Raw genomic sequence first — 20,330 nt, 5'->3', positions numbered from 1 at the left:
TTTTAATCCATGCGATTTAGTTGCATTAAAGAAAATTTGTTTAAATAATCACTCCCCCATTCACGGTAAGGTATTAATAAACAATAACAATTCTTTAGGCATGAATGGCTTCATCAGTTTTTAGCTAAATTTCCACCAAGGCAGTTCATCGTGGCCTTTCAGAGCTGCTAATGTTGCCGGCTAACGGTTTAACAAGACGATTTAAATGTTTTAGGTAGCACTTGAAATGAGACTTGATTCTGTCCGAGAATGACGTAAATATATTTTTCTGCGGACTACATTCCACATACCTGATTTTTTTTTTATAGCTGACGCTGTGGATCAAACCTAGGAGAGGCAAAGGGATTGCCCATGATAGATATAAGAAAAAGGTTAGTTTAGTCAATGAAACAAAAACAAATGAGACCTCGAGAATTAATACTTAAATACGTTTAGTGGTCATTTGCTTGGATGCTGTGTCATACAAACTGACGTTTTTAAGCTTAAGAATTTAATATATAGGCATTTTCTAGCGACAGCAACGGAGTCTGAACTGGAGACACCCATATTTAAACAGCCATTCTTCGAGTTTTAATTTTACGCTACATTTTACCTTTATTTAAAGGTTCACGTTATTCAATAAATATCCATTAATGGTAAGTGAGGAAACTAAACAATCAAATGCATCTAGCAGTTAGCGTTAGCTGGCTGTGACATACGGAGGCTAGTTCATCCAATTTATGTGGTCAGGCAGAGCCTCCGTTTTTTTTCCTCGCTAACACAATAGCCAGTGGTGAAAACCGGTCCAAACAAACTACCTTTCTTGGCGTCGGCCGTAGCTCACACCGGTGTGAGAACTAAATACTCCCTCGATTAGGCAAGTGGGCTGCAGCAGCGGTCATTTTATGTCAATTACACGAAAGGCGTATATCACATTTGGCCATCTTTTCAGCAGCAGCAGTGGCTCAGGAGAGCCAGGACGCCTCAGTGACGTCAAGCCTCTTGTGCGCGTTCACGACAGCCTTACACGCCACGCTAGACTTTTACGCGCGGTAACGAGCGATACAGCAGGGTAGGGTGAAGCTGAAGGCAGGGTGGTTCGAAAAGCAGGCGAATGCTTTGAATTCCATACTACCACGGAGACCATACACAAACGATAGTAAAACTTTTATTTGTTTGATAAAAAAAACTGTTATCGTTCTAAATGCACCTGGAATACAATATTAAGACCATAGCACAGTGAGAAAAAGAAAACTTGTATATTCTTAAATTTAGCCATGGACAATTGCGAGGAGAACACAGAATGTTGATTACATATACATTAATTATTTTGATTTAATTGCTAATATTGTTTGTATGTTATTTTTAAGTTATTAAGTGGTAAAGCCTTTTGACAGGGAAAGAAATCTACAGAAATTACATTTTGAGGTTGTTTTTTTCACCTGTACAATAATGTAGACAAGCTGTCAGTTTCTGAAGAAGTTATTTTTATTCATCACAGTCTGTTTACAAGTGAAGACTACAGAAGTCTTTTATCTTATATTGTGGTTGGTGCAGAAAACCGGAGTCATTGTGGGGAACAGTTGTCATACAGTAAAACAGCAACATAGTTATTAACGACAAATAACGTTTTTCCATGATTTATTATACTATACTCCCGTTGAACCTGATTCAAGCATTATTTTTAACCTGTAAGAGAATATACACAGGTGAATGTGCTCTGTGAAAATAATTGCAGTAAATTTTATAATGGTGGTTGATACATTGTTAATAAGTCTTTTCAGTCAAGTCTTGTAAGCCACTAATGCCTCAGCTTTGTCGACAGCTCAGAAGTTTGTCCACCTTTGTATGTCATAATTGTTGATATTCTCAAGTACAGTATAATTTTATCTCTTGTTTTCAGTAGAATTTGAACAATGCGTAGGTGTGATCCCCGAGAATGGGTGGAATCTTCCATAGGCATATGTTATGCTTAGAAATTCCTTTTCAATCTGTTTTTAATGTCCTGACATTTGTTGAAAACGTCTGATGAACATGCAACTGCTCGCCAATTGCTGTATTTTTGAAGAACAGCTCCCACTCCACTTTGTGTTGCATCTGAATATACTGTATCTTTATGGGTTTTAATGGGTCATAGAACCTTAACATGGGTTCTTTCATGAGTAGAATCTTTATGTTCTTGACTCCATTTTTGCTCAGTCTTTTTCTCAGTGGGGTGTCTCAGAGAAGCAATTTTTCCAGAAAGATTTGCTATGATCTCAAGTATGTATTTATCATTCTATTAAACCTCTGCACATTGTATTTGCTTTGAGGCTCTGGCATGTTTGCAATACTGACATTTTTGGGGGTCAGGCCTTATGCCCTCGCTGCTCCCTCAAATGTTAGTTCTCTGATGTTTTGCTGGCATTGCTCCTTATTTATTATAAAGGATGTTTTTTCGCCTTTCATCGATCTCTGGTTTTTAACTCCCCATATACTGTATGTTGCATCCATAGTTCACGTCATCCTTGACCTTTTTTGCATATATCTTTTCTTCTTTTCTCCTTTTTTTGTGTCACTCTTCAAAGTTCTCCTTTCACTATTTCACCCTCTGATATATTTTATCCACCTATTCGCTGGAATTATGCCATTTGTTTGTCAGGCACTTTTGACAAATTTCACATTGTTTTGTCCTTTCCATCTCTGTCTCTCTATTTAGCCAACCAGTACAAATACTTTTCTCATTATTTACAGCCCAAAAATTAATACAACTTATTAAGGCCTTCTGCTTTGCCACTGTTCATGGCATTTCTACCCCATGTATTCCAAATTTTATTTGCTGCCTTCACTCATCATAGTCAAATAAACTAACAAAGAGAAATTATTTGCAATGTAAATAAATTATTTGTAAATAAATAATAGTTTTCTGGCCACTTAAGTGAATTGGATTATTTTCCATAGTGCACCTAATGATCTTTCACAGTGAATGGGAATCACTGTTCTCTCTGTAGTATGGACCTGAGAAGAGCTGCAATAGACACAAGACACAAAACCTTTTTTTTATCTTCCAACATAACAATGACCCAAAGCATCTTTTTAAAATGTGATGAAGTACTACTAAAATGTCAAGGTGCTGTTATGACGTGGCCTTGATAAATTTGTGATGCAATCAATTTTTACGGGAAAAAAAATAGTAAGTAGTGTAGTCTTAACTTTGTTTATCTAAATGTGACAATTTTTATAAACAAGAGAAAATGAAGATGTCCCGAATTTAGAATTGTGACCAGAAACATTTGTGCAGATTTTAAGTGCATTTTACATGAAGTTAAATATTTTCGTATAAATAAATAAAAAAAAGTACTATGGTAAGTTGAAAATTAGACATCCGTGTTTTCCATATATAAATAACTTCCTTCATGGATTAAAAACCTTAAATGTACTGTATATGCGTCTACCAGATGGGGGCAGTGCTTATCCGTCAAAGAACGTCCAGCACAATTACTGTCAGATTACTGATATACAAGTCTCCCCTTCCCTTCCCCGGTTTCCCCCCATACAAGGTCTAGTAAATTAAAATGTCTTAGTAAGACTGAGAAAATGGTAATGTAAAAATAATGTATATCTCATTGTTGTCGTAGTCCACAAAGCTGTGCCGCAGAATTTAAATTGGATTCGATCTTCCATCCCGTTTAAACTTATCTTTATTAGTCATAATTACATAGTTACACAGTATGTATCAAAGTATAATTGTTATTATTGTTACTCAGTTAATATAAAATAAATAATTGTGATAATAAATAATTAACTCTTAACTATTTACCTCCAAGCACCGAATGATATACAGATGTATAGAGCATATTAGCAATTATTTGCCCATTGCAAGACAAGCCAGTACAGTTGAGTTGACCTTCTTTTTGTGTCCTTTTTGTTTTAATATTTTTGAACAGTATTAGATTGGCATCTTGTCCAAGATTATGGCGAGTTACAGCACCAACAATCACCAAGACTAATGTATGGCATCTTTCTCTTCAATGACTCATTCAATATGGCGGCAGTTTGTCGCATTCTCGAAAAGGCCCCAATGACTCGTTCCCTCAGCGAGATTATAACTGCCATTTACGGTCTACTTCTTTTAGTGGTAAATAATTACACCCATATAAACAGTCCAGCAACAAAATAAAATAAAAATGCAGAAGGTTGTCTCTGCGAATACCCACGATTACATATAAGACCTTGAAGTTAATTTTATAGTTTTAAACTATCATACTGACGCTAGTTTAAAAAAGTAAATTTTGGACAAATATTTCCATTTTTTCCTTAATTAAAAAAACGTATATTTAAACATTACATTGTGAAATTATAAAAAAAAAGGAATATTTAAACATTACATTGTGAAATTATACATTGTGTATACATGTCTGTACATTTATTTCGGGGAGTCACATTGATTATTTTAAAATAAATAAATAAAATAAATCATATTGAAGTTATTCTGTTTAAAAAATCTGGGCCGTGCTATGTGTCTTTGTAACAAATGTTGCCCTCAGAGTAAATTTCTCAATCGTTGTTTAAACTATTAAAATGAGTACAAGTCAATGTAGTGACAGGAATACCAGAGTAAATCAGTACTGTATGTATCTAGGTATAATGAGGTCATTCCACACTTGCGCATGCGCTGGAGGAAAAAGCAGTGCTCTAGTCACTGTGCAGCAAGTGCTCGGCATGTTTACTGTGACATCCGTCATGTGACGTGTTGGACTCTATAAGACTAATGTTAACGTGTTAACGGTTCGTAAAAATGTTGAAACGGACTTCCGCCGCATGGAGTCGTACTGAAGGGCGACAACAGTCTGCTATGCTGTGGGTAAAATATTGAGGTACGTATGTCCGCTGTCTGTCAGCCTCCCGGTGTTACAGGCCTTTTGCTTTCTACATCATCTAATCCCGTGCCTGTTCAAAATTTACAGAACTATAAATGTATTTGTAAAGTTCGTGATTTATGTTTCGATCTAATTAACTGGAATGTAAAGGAACGTTTGTCAGAGACTGAAACAGACTGAAAGACTTAAGTAAATAACTACAAACAGTCTGATTGGACAATGACAAGTGTTGGTGTTTGCTTTTGGATTCCAATTGTATACAATTATATTAGAAATAAAATGTTAAATTATCTCAAATTTTACTAGTTCATGACTAGCAACAATAATAATCAAAACAAATATATTAATAAGAAATTAGCAACATACCCAATACATTGATTTAATGTGTTGTCATTTGTCTGGGTAATGTGAATGTTTGGCTGTCTGTGTAAGGCAAAGATGTGAAAAGATATAAAGCCTATATTTGCGCAGATCAAAGAGTTCAAAGGAGTTGTGCTGAATAGAAAAGAAAGAACGGGTCCAACATTAACCGTGCTATAAAAAGCCACTAAACCAAAACAAATCAAAGAGAAGTAGGTAATATATTTACTTTAGATAAAGAAAAAAAGGCAAAGGTGTTTATAATGGTTAGAATATATCTATCTATCTATCATTATTTAGGTTTAACGGTGGTGGTATGGCGATATAGTGTTGACAGAACGATCGTTCTCTGAGTGAGACAGGACGTCAAAGTCGTCAGTAGTTTGAAAATTTGACCTATTTTCTAAGCAGGACGCACAGCTGCTCGGAAACCGGAAGACGTGCAACCGGTACCTCCGCATGCTATTCTGTAATCGAATCGTCACGCAGAAATTGGCAGATAATCATCTAAACATTGTCAGGTATTGCTAAAGCAGACTATAGCAACATTTCACCGTCTTGAAAAAAACGTACGCCGCGTAACTAAACCGGTGCCTGTGTTTTTAAATCGTCAGACAACGTCAAATTGAAAAGTGTCAGTTGGGAGGTGGGTCTAGCTTTGTAGGCCATCTGGAAGACCCGCCTAGCGCAGCGAGCTGTGCGGCTCTGGCGTTATTTGTCAACTGCCTGGTGTCTTTCCAACCGGCGTCACACAGAGCAAACGGGTCTGCTTTAAAATGCTACATCCGCTTGGATGGATACGGTCGAGGCGTCAGTAAACAATGGATACCACGTATTAACGCCTAGTGGTATGGTAAAACGACGATTATTGGTGTCTGTTATGAATAAAGTAATAATTGTACCGTAATACCACCATGGAATATATTTAGAGAAGATGAGAATGAGAATTGATTGATCGGTTGTTAATGTCTGGATTAGCTGATGGCAGCTAAGTGCTAGCGGTGCTCGTTAGCAAGCTAACAAAGAGCCTGCTGGCCCTGGCTTCATACGCTTATTTTGTTTCTTACTGAAATGCGTTACTTTCACTCTTAAGATGGTAAGCAAGGCGGTAGGTTTGCACCGGTTAAAGTGCATAGATAATGAATCTGCTACTCTGTTAAATTAATGGTGACGTTACTGCAGCTAACATTGACAGCTCGACTTATGAAATTGTGGTTAGTTGCGCAGGGAATGGCTGCAGCCGTGTCAATGTGTCTTTAAGAATAATTGTACATAAGTAACAACCATGCATATCTATTGCAGTAATTTTGTTTTTACGAAATGGCTCTGTTTTAACGAAGCACATGTGAAATGTTTTGATAAATTCACAGACAACATACATGTTGCAGAAATATGGTAGCCGCTTCATTGATGGATGTAGTGATTTGTGTATTTATTGTGTTTTTATTAATTCTATTTGCTTATTTAGTTTTAGCGATTGCTGAAATTGTCAGTGCTCAGTTGCGTTCAAGTAGTAGCTTGTGTTGTTACAAATAAGACCTTGTAGTAGTCTAGTCTTGCCCTCGCTGACAAACTTGTCTAATGTGCATGTATCCTTTAACAATAACGACAACAAAATATATTGAGAAGAGCAAACTTTGAAAGACTTGACAATTTTGTCTTATACACTACATTAAATTCTGAAATTCTAAAGCAAGTGTTTGTCAACTCTGCTTATGTGTAAATATCTGTTATTACATTTTATGTACACTGTAAATTCTACTTTGGAATATAAGACCGGTCTCTTTTAAATCTTGTTGACATTTGACATATTGTTGGTTACTTTACAAAACAAGTCTGACAAGCTTTTTTTCATTTCAGTTGCAGCAAAGCTGGACTGTAACGTACCCGGATTGTCCTGCTACACAACCATTGCCTACAGTGGGAGGTTTGCAGGCTGCTTTACATCGTTGCTGTTTTCTGACTGAAGATTCTACATGCTTGAAAGCATCTGCTCCCAGGGTCTGACACAATGGATGGTGTGGACCTAAAGACACTTGCATATGAATGTCAGCACTGTCGATCTTGTCTTGGAGTTAAAACTTTTTTTTCCCCCACTTACAAGAGAGCTTCCTTCTGTCCTACCTTCCCAGTTTCTGCACTGTATGTGTGTGAAGAGATCATCTAAAAGCTGTTAAAAAAAGGCAGCTGTAGATTTGCGTTATCAGATAAGCACAGATAATTATAAATAAGAGAGTCTCTGTGATGGACATGGGATTTTCCTTTATGGATTGGTTTCAATAACTAGTAAGCCCAAATCCTTACTGTAGGTGGTGGGATGTCGAAAAATCAAGACGACAAAATGGTAAAGTTTTTGGCCCCTCCTCAGAAGGGAAATAGCCCTAGTACTGGGTCAGACTCAATGATGAGTGAGGGTCGGCCATCAGAAGTAAGGCGTAGACATCATACCATGGAGCGTGACAGGTGTAACCCCGAACATCGTTTTTTGCGGCGTAGTGTTATCAGCGATTCCAATGCTACAGCGTTGGCACTCCCTTTACCTAGCAAGATTCCAATCCCTTTGCCTCCAACATTTCTGCCCCAGGAAGCCATTCCACAAAGGCAACAGACTGCTGCTGCTCACTTGCAACATACTGATGCAAGTTTAATTGAAAATGAGATATCTGCTGTTCATGAAAAGGGACAGGTAGAAAGAAAAGAAGGAGAAGCAGTCGAGGAGGATGTTGTGCCTTTTAAACAGGAGCCTGCCACTGTACAGGATATCTGCGATGGCGAAGTGGTAGTCGCATCACACTCTGTGCCGGAACTAGGAAGTGCATTGCCAAGTCAAACACAAGATATATCTGAAGTTAAGGTACAGCTTTTGGAAGGAGAAGAAGAGGATAAGGAATCTGTCAAGGCCCGAATAGAAGCAGAGCAGAGAGAAGCAGAGAAAAAAGTGGAGGATGATACAGAAGAGGCAGAGACCAAAGCAGTAGGAACATCACCAGATGGACGTTTTCTTAAGTTTGATATCGAAATTGGACGTGGCTCCTTCAAGACTGTCTACAAGGGCCTGGATACAGAGACCACAGTGGAGGTGGCCTGGTGTGAACTGCAGGTATGACAGTCCTTTATTCAACCTTTTTGCTATAGACCTTGCCAAAACCCTAAAATAAGTTATAGTCATGTACACAACATTCTAATCGTTGTCTTATAAATTGATTTTATATTTCTAATGAAACATATTGGTATATCTCATGTTAGAAGAGCTCAAGAAATACATGAAACTTTTCAAGCTGCTCTGCTTCCTATAGCAGTTTGTCCTTGTCCACAGCATGATATTGCTGGGGTAACATCTGTATTCTTTTATAAGAGACATAGGCCCCCCACATAAGCTTATATAGCAGCTCAAGTAGAGTAGTTTAGCAGTGCAAAAGCTACACAAGCACACTGGTTCCTCATTGGAACAATGTAAAGATTGAAGGCATGTGCCCCTCCCCCCTCACAAAGAGCAAGTCATGCGCATGCTCTTTTGGTTTCTGCTCCAAATGCTTGTGTGAATGTAAAATGGGTCACATTCCTCAACAAGGAATCTCCTGTGTGAAGCACACCAGGCCGGTCTGCCTGCCAAGGCCTGTTTCTCACTCTTCCTCCCAGAGTTGAATCTTTTAAAATTTTATTCCCCCTTTACTTGTTAATTTGTTACAAATTCCATTTCAGAGTGAGATACAAAAGAAATGTGTTTAATGCTCATAAAATACATATTTTTGAACATGAAAGAGTAAATGCAAGTGGTCAACTGACTACATTTTTGAGACATTAAATAAATGCCTGGTAAATATTAAGTTTGTATTATTGTTCCCTTATGTTTAGACTTGGTTATGAAACTAGTCCCACACATTGCCAGGAGTAATACAAGTACTTTATTTTCATTTAATTGAAAATTTTGATATTTGTCAATACATTTTAAGCTATGATAGTTTTGTTTAGATTCCACAAAAGTCATCTGGTGATGCAGGCGAAGTAAAATGAAAACCACAATCAAATTCTATCACATCTGGTATTTCATTTGGTTTGAAAAATATCTCAAAAGATGAAAAAAATATACTGCAACCACGTTGGTAACTGTTTGTATTGAAAAACTGAGCCAGTGGAAAGGGGATTTTTTTTTTTCAAATTTCAACAGTTGAATGAGACCCAGCCTTGTGTCAAATGCTTGTGGTCTGCTCTGAAATATGACCGTGTAACCTGACACTTATTCCCTTTTGCTGATTACTCTGCTTCAGGGTTTCAGTACGCAAAACCAGTAGAGCAGTGCAAAAGCAGAAATTCCCTCATGTGGTTGACGTTGTCCCGTGATCACTAAAGGGATGTTATTTCAACCCTTGAGTCCATGGAACACATAAATATAATGTGTTTAGTGCTTGTTTCAGTTAAGATTCAGGTGTGTGTTGACCTACTAATATGAAATTACAAAATAGATAAATCCAGTCTCAGTTGCTTTTTTTAGTGACATGTATGGAACATTGTCTACTTTAAACATTTTCAGTAGGTATTTCAATTTCTATATTTTCTTATTTCTTTTTTTTGTAAACCAGAATATATTTTGTTCTGATAACGTTCAAAGCCAGGCACATTGCTTAGCTGTTTATTGAACAATTATCAGTCTCCTAAAAGGCTAGGCTATCTCTGCTAACAAGCCTCAACCTTTTTCTTTGACAGACAGAGCTGGGATGCCGTTGCATTTCTTCCACTTATTAGCTGTTTCCCCTTGAAATCGTTTATCTTCAGAGGTGTCCTGTTTACCTGCAACAAAAATTGAAAAGTTTTAAAATTAAAACGTGACCTGAAGACCTGAAGCAAATATTTTATATATTTATATATATTTATAATATTTTAATATATTGATTCTGTTGATTCTGTTTTTTTTTAATTCTGCATGCATATTAGTTGGAAAGAATTAGGAATGTTGCTGGCAGCTTATAAGCTAAGCTAGCAAGTTTGAAAGTTGGCTATAGGGCTGGCAGATGTGTGGCACCTGGAATCTAGGACGAGTACGAGTAGTGATAAATCCAAACAGAATATCTGTTTTCTGAATACACCACCATTCACATGCCTATTGTATGTGTATGGTCTTACATGTGCTTTTACTAAAAAATGTTCAAAGAAAACGTTGTAGCATAAAAACATTCCAAAAGTTAAAATGATTGTAAATATATTTTCATGTGACCATTTAGAGATATTACCGTCCATGTTTCACTGTTGGGGTAATCTGTTTTACTTCTCCTTATCTGAGGCTAAAATAAAATAACTGTTAGAACTTTAGTTAAGTTTAAACAAATGCTTCTGACTTATTCAAAAAACCATCTGTCCATAAGCTCTGGAGCATTTGTCGGGATCCACCCCTTTTCACCCACACATTTGTTTTGAATCTCTCATCACAGGCATGTCTGAACAAAAGTAGGTCACCACACAGAGGAAGTTGAGGAATATGGTGAAATACATTTGGGAGCCTCCCATTTCTTGCTTACTCATCTATCTTCAACCATATCGTCATTGGGTATAGTCCTCCTCCTGTTGTGCCTACTGAGGCCAAATGTTGAAACAGGAGGAGAAACCTCCATTTCCAAGAGTTGTTAGAGCTGGCACACAGCTGACCGCTTGCATGTGCCATGAATGAAATTGATTGTTAAAATAAAAAACATAGAATTCTTAAATTGACTATTTTACATTTAAAATACCATTTATATCGGTCAAAGCAAATCTGGATGGGATTTTTAATTGGGTTACAATTATAAGGCCAAAGATTACAGTCACGAATCTTACTGTTAATCTTGTTCCTGTCTTTGTCCCTGATGTTAAAATACCTCCAAATTGCTGACATTGTTGACCTACTAAAATAAACTACCCTTGAGGTTAACCAGATGCTGATTTACAGTAGGAAAATACACAATGCTGACCATGCACAGCTGGTTGTTGTGAAAAGCCGTTATGAAGTAGTAGGCACCCGTTTGGCACATTTTTGAATGAAGTGTGAGCGTTTCGGACCCAATACTAATACTGCTATTGCCATTTGTGCATCCCTAAACACAATACCTGTCTTTTTGTGTATTTAGTGTGGCGTCTTAGAATGCAGGCACTGTGTAGATCCTAAACCATTTGAAGTTCTGTGGGTGCAGTATCAACCTTACAGAGCCTGTGACATGATCACAGACTGCTTTCAAGCAATCTTTCAGTAGTGTTGGATTATTAAGGCTTTGCCTTGAAGCTACCTATTCTGTTGATACCATAGATAACTGGCTTTAGATGTGTTTCAGATCTTCTGGAAAGGAGTGTGGTCATAAAATATCTAGATAGTAATAGCTTGATAAGTAGTTGGAAATATGATATGAAAGTCAAAACACCGCTCTGTCATAAATATTCTGTAAACATTACTGGTAATTGAACTTCACATTTCTGACACATTGTCATTAGGGCGCGGTGGAACAGTGTTTCATCTACAGCAAGAACCCCCTCAGCTTTAGGATTATCACAACAGCAATAAATATAATCTGCTCTTCTGGCCTTGTTTCTATGGCAACGGTAGCACAGAATAGGACAGATTTTATTTTTAGTCTTCTTTCTTTTTTTCTTTCTTTCTCAACAGCCATTGAAACAGAACCCTTTTTTTGTATGTGTATGTGACAAACCGATACTGGCTAATAAGAGTGTATTTATAAGTATGTGACAAACCGATACTGGCTAATAACCTTAAGTAATGTGGTTAAATAATAAATTAAATAATACAATTAATTTCACTCAGGCAAAGTTTTTGTTGTAATTGTTTGTTTCTGTTTCTCTTTATTGCTGATGAGAACAAAAGAAGTGCAGTTGACAACTTTAAAGCATACATCATTGATTTAATTCAGACACAAATTAAACTCATAAAACCTAAACTATTCCTCTGTCACCCCAAGTAATCAATTGTGTGCAGCTATTTCTTGAGTTATCCTGGCCCTTGGCCAATCTCTTTCCACTGTTTCACTGTAGGTGTGTTGTTCTTTAGGTAATATGCTTCTCATAGTTCTTCTCTCCAGGCCAAATCCTCCATGAATTCTTTGGCTGGCTTGTGTTTATGTTACTCAGACCAACTTGTAGGCATCAAATTATTTTACTTCCTTGCTGTTTATATCCACACAGGGGTCTAATGACTTTTGATATTCTGAAAATCTTTTCTGAAAAGACCTCTCAATTCAGTGACACCTGCTATACATGAAAAGAACATAAACGGCACAAAGGCCTTTGACCAAACGCAATAAAATGATTTAATCGAATACAGATCATTGAGAAAGAGGGTAGTTTAGAGTAGGGGTGGCTTGATACAACGTTCATGTCCGATAATGATACTGCAACTGAGAATCTGCTCATACTGATATCAATCAATACATTTTTTTCCTCTTCCATTATGAGCATGTGATCTTTTCAGCTGCTAATAACTGATTTGGCCTTTTGTCTAACTTCATCCTAATTGAATATTTCCTGCAGGCAATTGCATTAGAAAGAAAAAAAAAGATTTAATTTAATTGAAAAGTAATGAGGGAAGGTCTTTCAATCAGTTTCTGTGCGTGTGATTGAAAGGTCCACAGCAAATGTCCCAAAAATACAGGACACGTTAATGTCGGTGTGGTCTGTCTCATGATTGAGAGATTGTTTGCACATTGCTCATGCATAACTTGCCTTAATTAATTGAAAAATATGCTAGCCACTGACCCTATGTAGCAGTGTATCATCCATTTGTTCTTCATAGCGAGAATGAGGCAAATGAGAACACAATGCTTTACAGATTTGTGGTCAGAAATGTAGATAGGTTAACTACTTAGGTTTTCTGTCTGTCTATCTATGTATATATATACATGTATATTCATATATATGTGTGTGTGTATATATGTGTATGTATATATGTATACAGTATATACATATACATATATGTATGTATAGATACCTGTATGTGTATATATATATATATATGTGTGTATATATGTGTGTGTGTATATATATATATATATGTGTGTATATATGTGTGTGTGTATATATATATATATATGTGTGTGTGTATGTATGTATGTGTATATGTATATATATATTTATGTGTACGTGTATATATAGGTCCAGCCCGCAGCTGTGTTTGGTTTGTTTGTTTGGTAAAAGCAAATTTCTATTATGCATGTATTTTAAATGTTATAGATATGTATTTCAGGACGACTACTGGTGTTGTTTTATAATTGATTTATTTTCTTGCATTCCATTCTTTTCTCTGTAGGATCGTAAGCTGTCAAAGACAGAGAGGCAGCGATTCAAAGAGGAAGCAGGGATGTTGAAGGGACTGCAGCATCCCAACATTGTTCGCTTTTATGACTCCTGGGAGGGACCCTCCAAAGGCAGGAAGTGCATTGTTCTGGTCACTGAGCTCATGACTTCTGGCACACTGAAAACGTGAGTCTCAAACTATAACGCTATCTGACAATACAAACCATTACAGCAGTAAATAGTTGAATACAACAGTGCGTGTATAATTGTCTGCTGTGATTATTAAAAATGATTGTGTTTTCCTTTTAGATACCTGAAGCGTTTCAAAGTGATGAAAATAAAAGTGTTGAGAAGCTGGTGTAAACAGATCCTCAAGGGGCTTCACTTCCTTCATACTCGTGCTCCCCCCATCATCCACAGAGACCTCAAGTGTGACAACATTTTCATCACAGGCCCAACAGGATCAGTAAAGATCGGAGACTTAGGACTAGCCACACTCAAGCGAGCATCCTTTGCCAAGAGTGTTATAGGTAAGACTTCAAAGCCACTTCCGTTTTCTGGTCCTTGTCCTGGTCAGGACAGCATTTTTTTCCAAGGGCATAAGACTCTTATTGTATTGAAATGATTGTTTTAAAGTGTATATTTTTCTTGCACTTGTTTTTCTGACAGTGTGGTTCAAAAACAGACCACAGTGTTTCATTTGTCCTTAAAACCACAGCTCAAATGGAGGCCAGATTATGTATATTGCATAGGCACACAAACCATAAGGCTTTCACTCTTTACACTCAAACAGGAAGCTTTTCATCAAGTTTTGGACATTGTATGGAAAATTTCAGGTCCATGTTTCTTCCAAAAAAGTTTTTTCCAGGCACCTACTGAATGTAAGTAGCGCCTTACATTTCTCATAATATGATTATAATACTTTGTCATGCCTTCTTGCAGGCCAACCTGGCCATGACTAAGGTTGTGGCAATACTGTTTTATACTGGTCAATGTTCTGTGGTTTGGAAATATGTGGTCTGTTTACTAATTTTACCTGACCTATCAATCATCTTTTTCTGTGGGTTTGCCTCAACAGGTTATTTGTCCCTTGTGCCTTTTACTGTCTTTTAAAACATTTACAGGACTGCAGAATATTTTTTGCTTTGTCTGTGTCCAGTGGGCTCAGTCCACTTTCTACCTATCAGACTTTGCCTTTTATATTTCTTCTTATATTTTTTCCTTTTTATTTCATTTCCTTTTTTTCACATTCTTGGGTATGTTTTTAAGATGTAGGCTCTAGCCTCAGCTGTGCCCCATTATGCTGTTTGGAATGAATAGGGTATTGCTGGTCATTGAGTAAGTATGAACTTTTTATGAGCCTGGTAAGTTTGAACAGTGTGCTGTAACACACTTCAATTACAAAAAAAAACCAACAACAAAACAATACATCAAGACAACAAAAAAGTTCTTCTGTGTAAGACCTGAAACTAAATGCAAATGTGAAATTAATTAAAGGAGAAAAGGAAACTGATGTGCATGAACACACTACATAAAACAGGAACTAGCTATGGGATCCGTTTCTCGCAGCCTTGACCATAACAGTTTCCTCCTGCAGGTCAAGAAATGTAAGCAGGTATGGACTTTAAAAGGTAAGTTTATTATAAAAGGCAATGTTAATGTGTTTGCAAGGCGAGGTCGTGACAAAAGTAACTTCCATAGCTAGTCGTGCTTGTCATCACAGAAACTCTTTGGCATATCTTTAAACAATATCCTGGACTGAATTTACATCAAAGAAACTGAAATTAAAAGTCAAGTGAAGCTTGAAAATATAATGAAATTCAAAGTTCACTTTGGTGAACAAGTGTGTTCTGGACATCGGTAACCTCAGTCACATCCTTGTAACGCAACATTTTAAGGTCTTACATAGACAAACAGGTGCATTCTTTTCTACAGTCTAACTGAGCCCACCTTCTCCTTCCTTTTTTGTTTTTTCTCCTTTTTTTGCTTTCCTTCCCCTTTTCTTCCTTTTGTCTCTCCTCCAACTCTCGCCTCACAGGTTCTACTGCGGGAGCTGTCAGCAGACTGGTGACTTTTCTCAACCTCCTCTTCCTCAACCCCTCATGGGTTAGAGGAGCAGAGGGGCAATGGGTTGTGAGAGCCCCACTCAATCAGTAAGGGAGTACAAGAGTTCTGAATAGTTGTTTTGATTTAAGGTACCCCAGAGTTCATGGCGCCTGAGATGTATGAGGAGAAGTACGACGAGTCAGTGGATGTGTATGCCTTTGGAATGTGCATGCTGGAGATGGCCACCTCAGAGTACCCATACTCAGAGTGCCAGAATGCTGCACAGATCTACCGCAGAGTTACCAGCGTAAGTCTTTTTTTCATCGTCCACGAACCCCTGTGCCTCTGCCTTTACCTCTGCTTCTCCTCTTCTGTGTCGTGAAGGCTAATTTTGGAATACCTATTTAACTTCTTTCCTTTTTTTTATATCTCCATGAGCTCCAAATGGGAATAGATAGATAAACTGCTGAACAACTATAGTGTTTTTCCTCCTAAAGCCAGTTATTCAGTCTTGTGATCATACAAACAGTTTAGTTACGGTCCATAAATACTTTAAGGCTCATTCATACAGTTCAAAATGGATTCACCTTTGAAACACATGATCACAAGTATGATTCATACACTGATAAGTAAATTGCTTATCTAAGAATTATTGCAGTTTATCTTGACTGTAAAACACAGATTCCTCAGTCTTTGTGAGATGATTAAGAGTATTATTTATTAGCAGTGTCTATTTTTTTTTCAAGTTCATTCTGAAGAACACAAAACAAATTTGCCCCAGTGGAGAAATAAAAGTACTGTTGTCTAAAGCTGCGCTGTGTACAAGCCACAGCCTAAAATCTCTTAAATTTATGTATGAAGTCTCATGTAAACCACACTAAAATATAATCTGCTTAACTGGTGTCTCTTCCGTTTTTTCTCCTTGGTGTTGCACTGTGGCTCATTCACATGCAATACAGTAGTAGTGCCACTAGAAATGGTTTCTACTTCCTACTGTTTTTGTAATTTCAGCTCAGCTGTTAGGCAATGATTCATTCATTGCACTCCCTTTACTTGTACGACCGGAAGTTTCTTGTTGCGTTTGATCCATTCATTATCTCCCAAAGACCAGTCTCTGCTCACTGTATTTTTATTTGTTTTTCTTATCTCATTCCATCCCCTGGTATTAATTATCTTCAAATGTGTCTACACAGAATATGTGGCAATCGAGGTAATGTTGATTTTAAAAAAAAAAAAAAAGAAGAAGAAATTTAGTTCAGTGAAGTCAACCACATTAGTTTTAACCATATCTTGGAGGTACATTCTTGGCAAACTGAATGAAGGACCCTATTTTAATTTCCTAGTTGAGGTCAGGTTTGTTTTTGAAATTTGGGTTCTTCTAAGACTGTGAAGGTGGTGAGGTACGGGATAAAGTCCAAAACAAGAACTGCTTTCAAATTGAAATAATCCTCATTCAGAGTTCTGTGTTTTACTTAGGGAGTGAAGCCGGGCAGCTTGGACAAGGTGGCTTTCCCTGAAGTGAAGGAGATCATCGAGGGATGCATTCGCCAGAACAAAGACGAGAGGTGTCTGATTTGATAAGCTAAGAGACCACAATGTTTTAGGGTATCGTTGCTCACCACCGTCTTCTGTTCAGGTACTCGATCAAGGACCTTCTGAACCACGTGTTCTTCCAGGAGGACACCGGTGTGCGTGTGGAACTGGCAGAGGAAGATGATGGAGAGATGGAGGCTATAAAGTTGTGGCTGAGAATCGAGGATATTAAGAAACTCAAGGGGAAGTACAAAGACAATGAAGCTATTGAGTTTTCCTTTGATCTGAACAAGGATGTTCCTGAAGACGTCGCCCAGGAAATGGTAAATACAGATTTTTTATATGTGCTTTTAGGATGTGATTACTTTGAAGTGTCCCTATTACTAAAAATAAAAAATTTCCCCCATAGGTTGAGTCTGGTTATGTGTGTGAAGGTGACCACAAGACCATTGCGAAGGCTATTAGGGACAGGGTGTCTTTGATCAGTCGCAAGAGAGCACAGTGGCAGCAGGTGAGGACTGGCTGATCAAATTGTTACCCTTTCTATTAATAGTATTGAGATCAGTGCAAAAACCTGCTCTTGTGTTGAAATGTTTTATATTTGGCCTATAAAGATTAGATATATACTTATATTTCTGAATTTTAATCATCCAAAACCAAGCCTTTTAACCCTAACACTAAATGCCATTGATTCCAGTTTTTTTTCTGGATAATTCTGTGTCTTTGCTATTTTGATTGATTTTTCAATCTCTTTCATGGTTACCTGTAACTTAAAGTTGTCTTTCGCAACCTGTTAAACTTTTTGTTAATTCAACATAGCAGCAGAAACTGTGCAGGACTTGTCTATGAAGATTCTCAGTCATCCAGGTCATGGTCAAGTAATTCACGTCCAGTTGCCTAACAGAACTTTCAAACTGTACAGGACTCTTATTTGGGATTATGAAGGCCTCGTGGCTCTCATGGACACTTCTTTAAGAGCTTTATATAATTCCACCTTTAGTATTGTTCCTGATTTAATTAATTTAAATAATTCGTGCTTGTTGTTTAAAGGTCCGAGAAGATCAAAACAAGAAGTTTGACGACGAGACGCAGAGCCAGGTCATGTCAGCACAGCAACCAGGACAACAGTCTGGTACCGACTTGTCCCAACCAGTGGCTCCGTCGACATCTTATGTCCCTCCGCAACAAATCCAACACAGCTCACAGATCTCTGCACAACCTGTATGTCACCAGAGTCTACAGCATTCTGGCTACAGCGCGCCTCAGTCAACCCCGCTCACTGCTATGTCACAGGGGGTCCCTTATGTTCCTCAGTCAAATGTACAAGTTCAGGGACAAAGTGTGGCCAACCTTCAGCCCGAGTCAGAGGAGCCGGAGGCTGAACAACACCAACAGTTACCACACACTGGAGGTTTGTAGAGTAACGATCAAAAACCCCCTTAGTTACTTCTATTTCTGGGCAGCTGCATTTAAAAAAATCCCCTAAATAAATATTTATTTTGCCCACAGCTGCTCACATTGCAGACAGGTTACCTACTTCTTCTATTGTCACAGAGGCCCAGCCTCCTCAGCCTGGATTGTCCTACAGCTCTCCTCCTATTCAGCACCTTCAGCCCCAGCTGTCGTGCTCACAGACCCAATCTGAACAAATGCAGCAGCAGCAGTTGTCAGTGGTGAGTCGTTGTGAAAATAGAACATTGCACACAAAGTGATATATAAGTAGTAAGTAACGTGAATATAATATAAATATAACTCATTACAGTCTCCTTGGTACAGTAATAAATGCAATGAGCAGTTCTTGATTCAATTGCATTTGTTTCTACTAATACTTTTCTATGATCTATTTTGTTTATGTGTTGCTGTCAGGTTCAGCCCCAGGTGCAGGGTGTCCAGTCAGAAGGTCTATCAGTTACTACAAGCCAGGCTGTTCCTGTACCACCTGCTCAGGTTTGTGTTCTCCTATTCTTACATGAGCCCTAGAAGGAAGGTTATTCACTATTTTCCTTTGGAACTAGATGGCCTAATTGATCAACTATAGCTTCACCACAGCCAGACTAAAAGGAAAAAGTGGTAGAAGGTTGCATTTAGATAATGTTGTGTGACAAACTTATTTAACTTCACGTTTTGAACTTGGCACATCATTATACTTTTGATTAAACAACAAAACACTTGCATGGGTGAAAAACTAGTTAATTGGTACTATATGTAGAATAGTATTTTTCTATATTTTTTTTCTCATTCTCGAGTTTCCGTCTCTTATTCTGTGTTTTGTTTCTTTAGTATGGATCTTACTACCAACCATCGATCTCCTCTCAGGTAGATAAAAATGAACCCATTTCATCTCCAAACTGTGCCCAAAGTTAATGTTCGGGAATAACAGTGTCTGACCAATTCAAGTATTCAAAAACTTTGTCTGGTGTAATGTCAACGTTATCCTTTTTTTCAATAGGTTTCAATAGAGGGTAGCCAAACACTAAAAATTGAATGAATTGAATGAAAATTAATTTTTTAGGGCTGTCAACATAAACATGTAAATCAGTTATTCATATTAAAGTTATTCATGAGCAGAATAATACGCACTGTATATCCAATTAATTCACAATGGATCCACTTAGTGTTGCTCTAATACACTGTGGGCACAAACATACTTAAGCTAAAAAAACATCTTAACCCCCAGCATGTGTTGGTGGAGACTTCAACTTCATGTCTGAGGCCTTGCTTGTGTCGGACCAGTTAACAAGTCTATAAGTGACAAGTAGCCTGGCACCATTGTCAAATTGATTATGAAGAATGGTAGACTGATCAGTAGTGTTGAGGACAAAGGCTTTATTTATGTAAAAGTAACTCACAACGCATTCTACAAGTTGCTGTAAAGAATCACAGTAATCATTAAAATCTATCAACTCTAAGGAGCAAACCTTCAGTTAAACACTGCATTTTCCATATCAGTAATTCCATTGTTTGGAGCAATTACAGTCATATGCTGAATATTCTTTTTGTCATATTTAGGAATGTTGATTGACCTCGATTAATCATGAGAAATCCGATTTTAAGCTGTGATTAAACCGATTTTAAAATTTAAATCATTTGACAGCCCTAAAACTTTTATTTATTTTGGCAGTCAATGGACTTTTTTTATGAAGGGGTCAGTTATATCGCAACACCACTCATCATATTACTGACATCAATTTTTATGATTTTTCTATTTTAGATTCCCAACCAACAAGTAACAATACCACCAATATCACAGCCAACTGCCCCACAGCAGCAACAACAACAGGTGGA

The 20,330-nt window shown here is 37.5% G+C and overlaps 1 protein-coding gene across 1 annotated transcript in view; it reads left to right on the top strand.

Moving 5' to 3' along the window:
* Positions 1–4,624: 4,624 nt before the first annotated feature.
* The window catches only part of LOC103380145 (serine/threonine-protein kinase WNK1-like), a 27,560-nt gene continuing 11,854 nt past the window's right edge, over positions 4,625–20,330 (top strand). Inside the window, exons 1-13 of the mRNA XM_025056346.1 lie at positions 4,625–4,835; positions 7,059–8,298; positions 13,480–13,652; positions 13,776–13,996; positions 15,662–15,819; positions 16,989–17,077; positions 17,149–17,368; positions 17,455–17,556; positions 18,096–18,456; positions 18,555–18,718; positions 18,912–18,992; positions 19,326–19,361; positions 20,257–20,325. Of these exons, the coding sequence (XP_024912114.1) occupies positions 7,516–8,298; positions 13,480–13,652; positions 13,776–13,996; positions 15,662–15,819; positions 16,989–17,077; positions 17,149–17,368; positions 17,455–17,556; positions 18,096–18,456; positions 18,555–18,718; positions 18,912–18,992; positions 19,326–19,361; positions 20,257–20,325 (2,457 nt within the window). The 5' untranslated portion in view covers positions 4,625–4,835; positions 7,059–7,515. The remainder of the gene's footprint in view (positions 4,836–7,058; positions 8,299–13,479; positions 13,653–13,775; positions 13,997–15,661; positions 15,820–16,988; positions 17,078–17,148; positions 17,369–17,454; positions 17,557–18,095; positions 18,457–18,554; positions 18,719–18,911; positions 18,993–19,325; positions 19,362–20,256; positions 20,326–20,330) is intronic.

The sequence above is a fragment of the Cynoglossus semilaevis genome, chromosome 6 (genome assembly GCF_000523025.1).
Source record: "Cynoglossus semilaevis isolate Cse_v1.0 chromosome 6, Cse_v1.0, whole genome shotgun sequence".
Taxonomy (NCBI): Eukaryota; Metazoa; Chordata; class Actinopteri; order Pleuronectiformes; family Cynoglossidae; genus Cynoglossus; species Cynoglossus semilaevis.
Note: the sequence above shows the minus strand (reverse complement) of the source record. Positions and strands in the feature narration are given on the sequence as shown.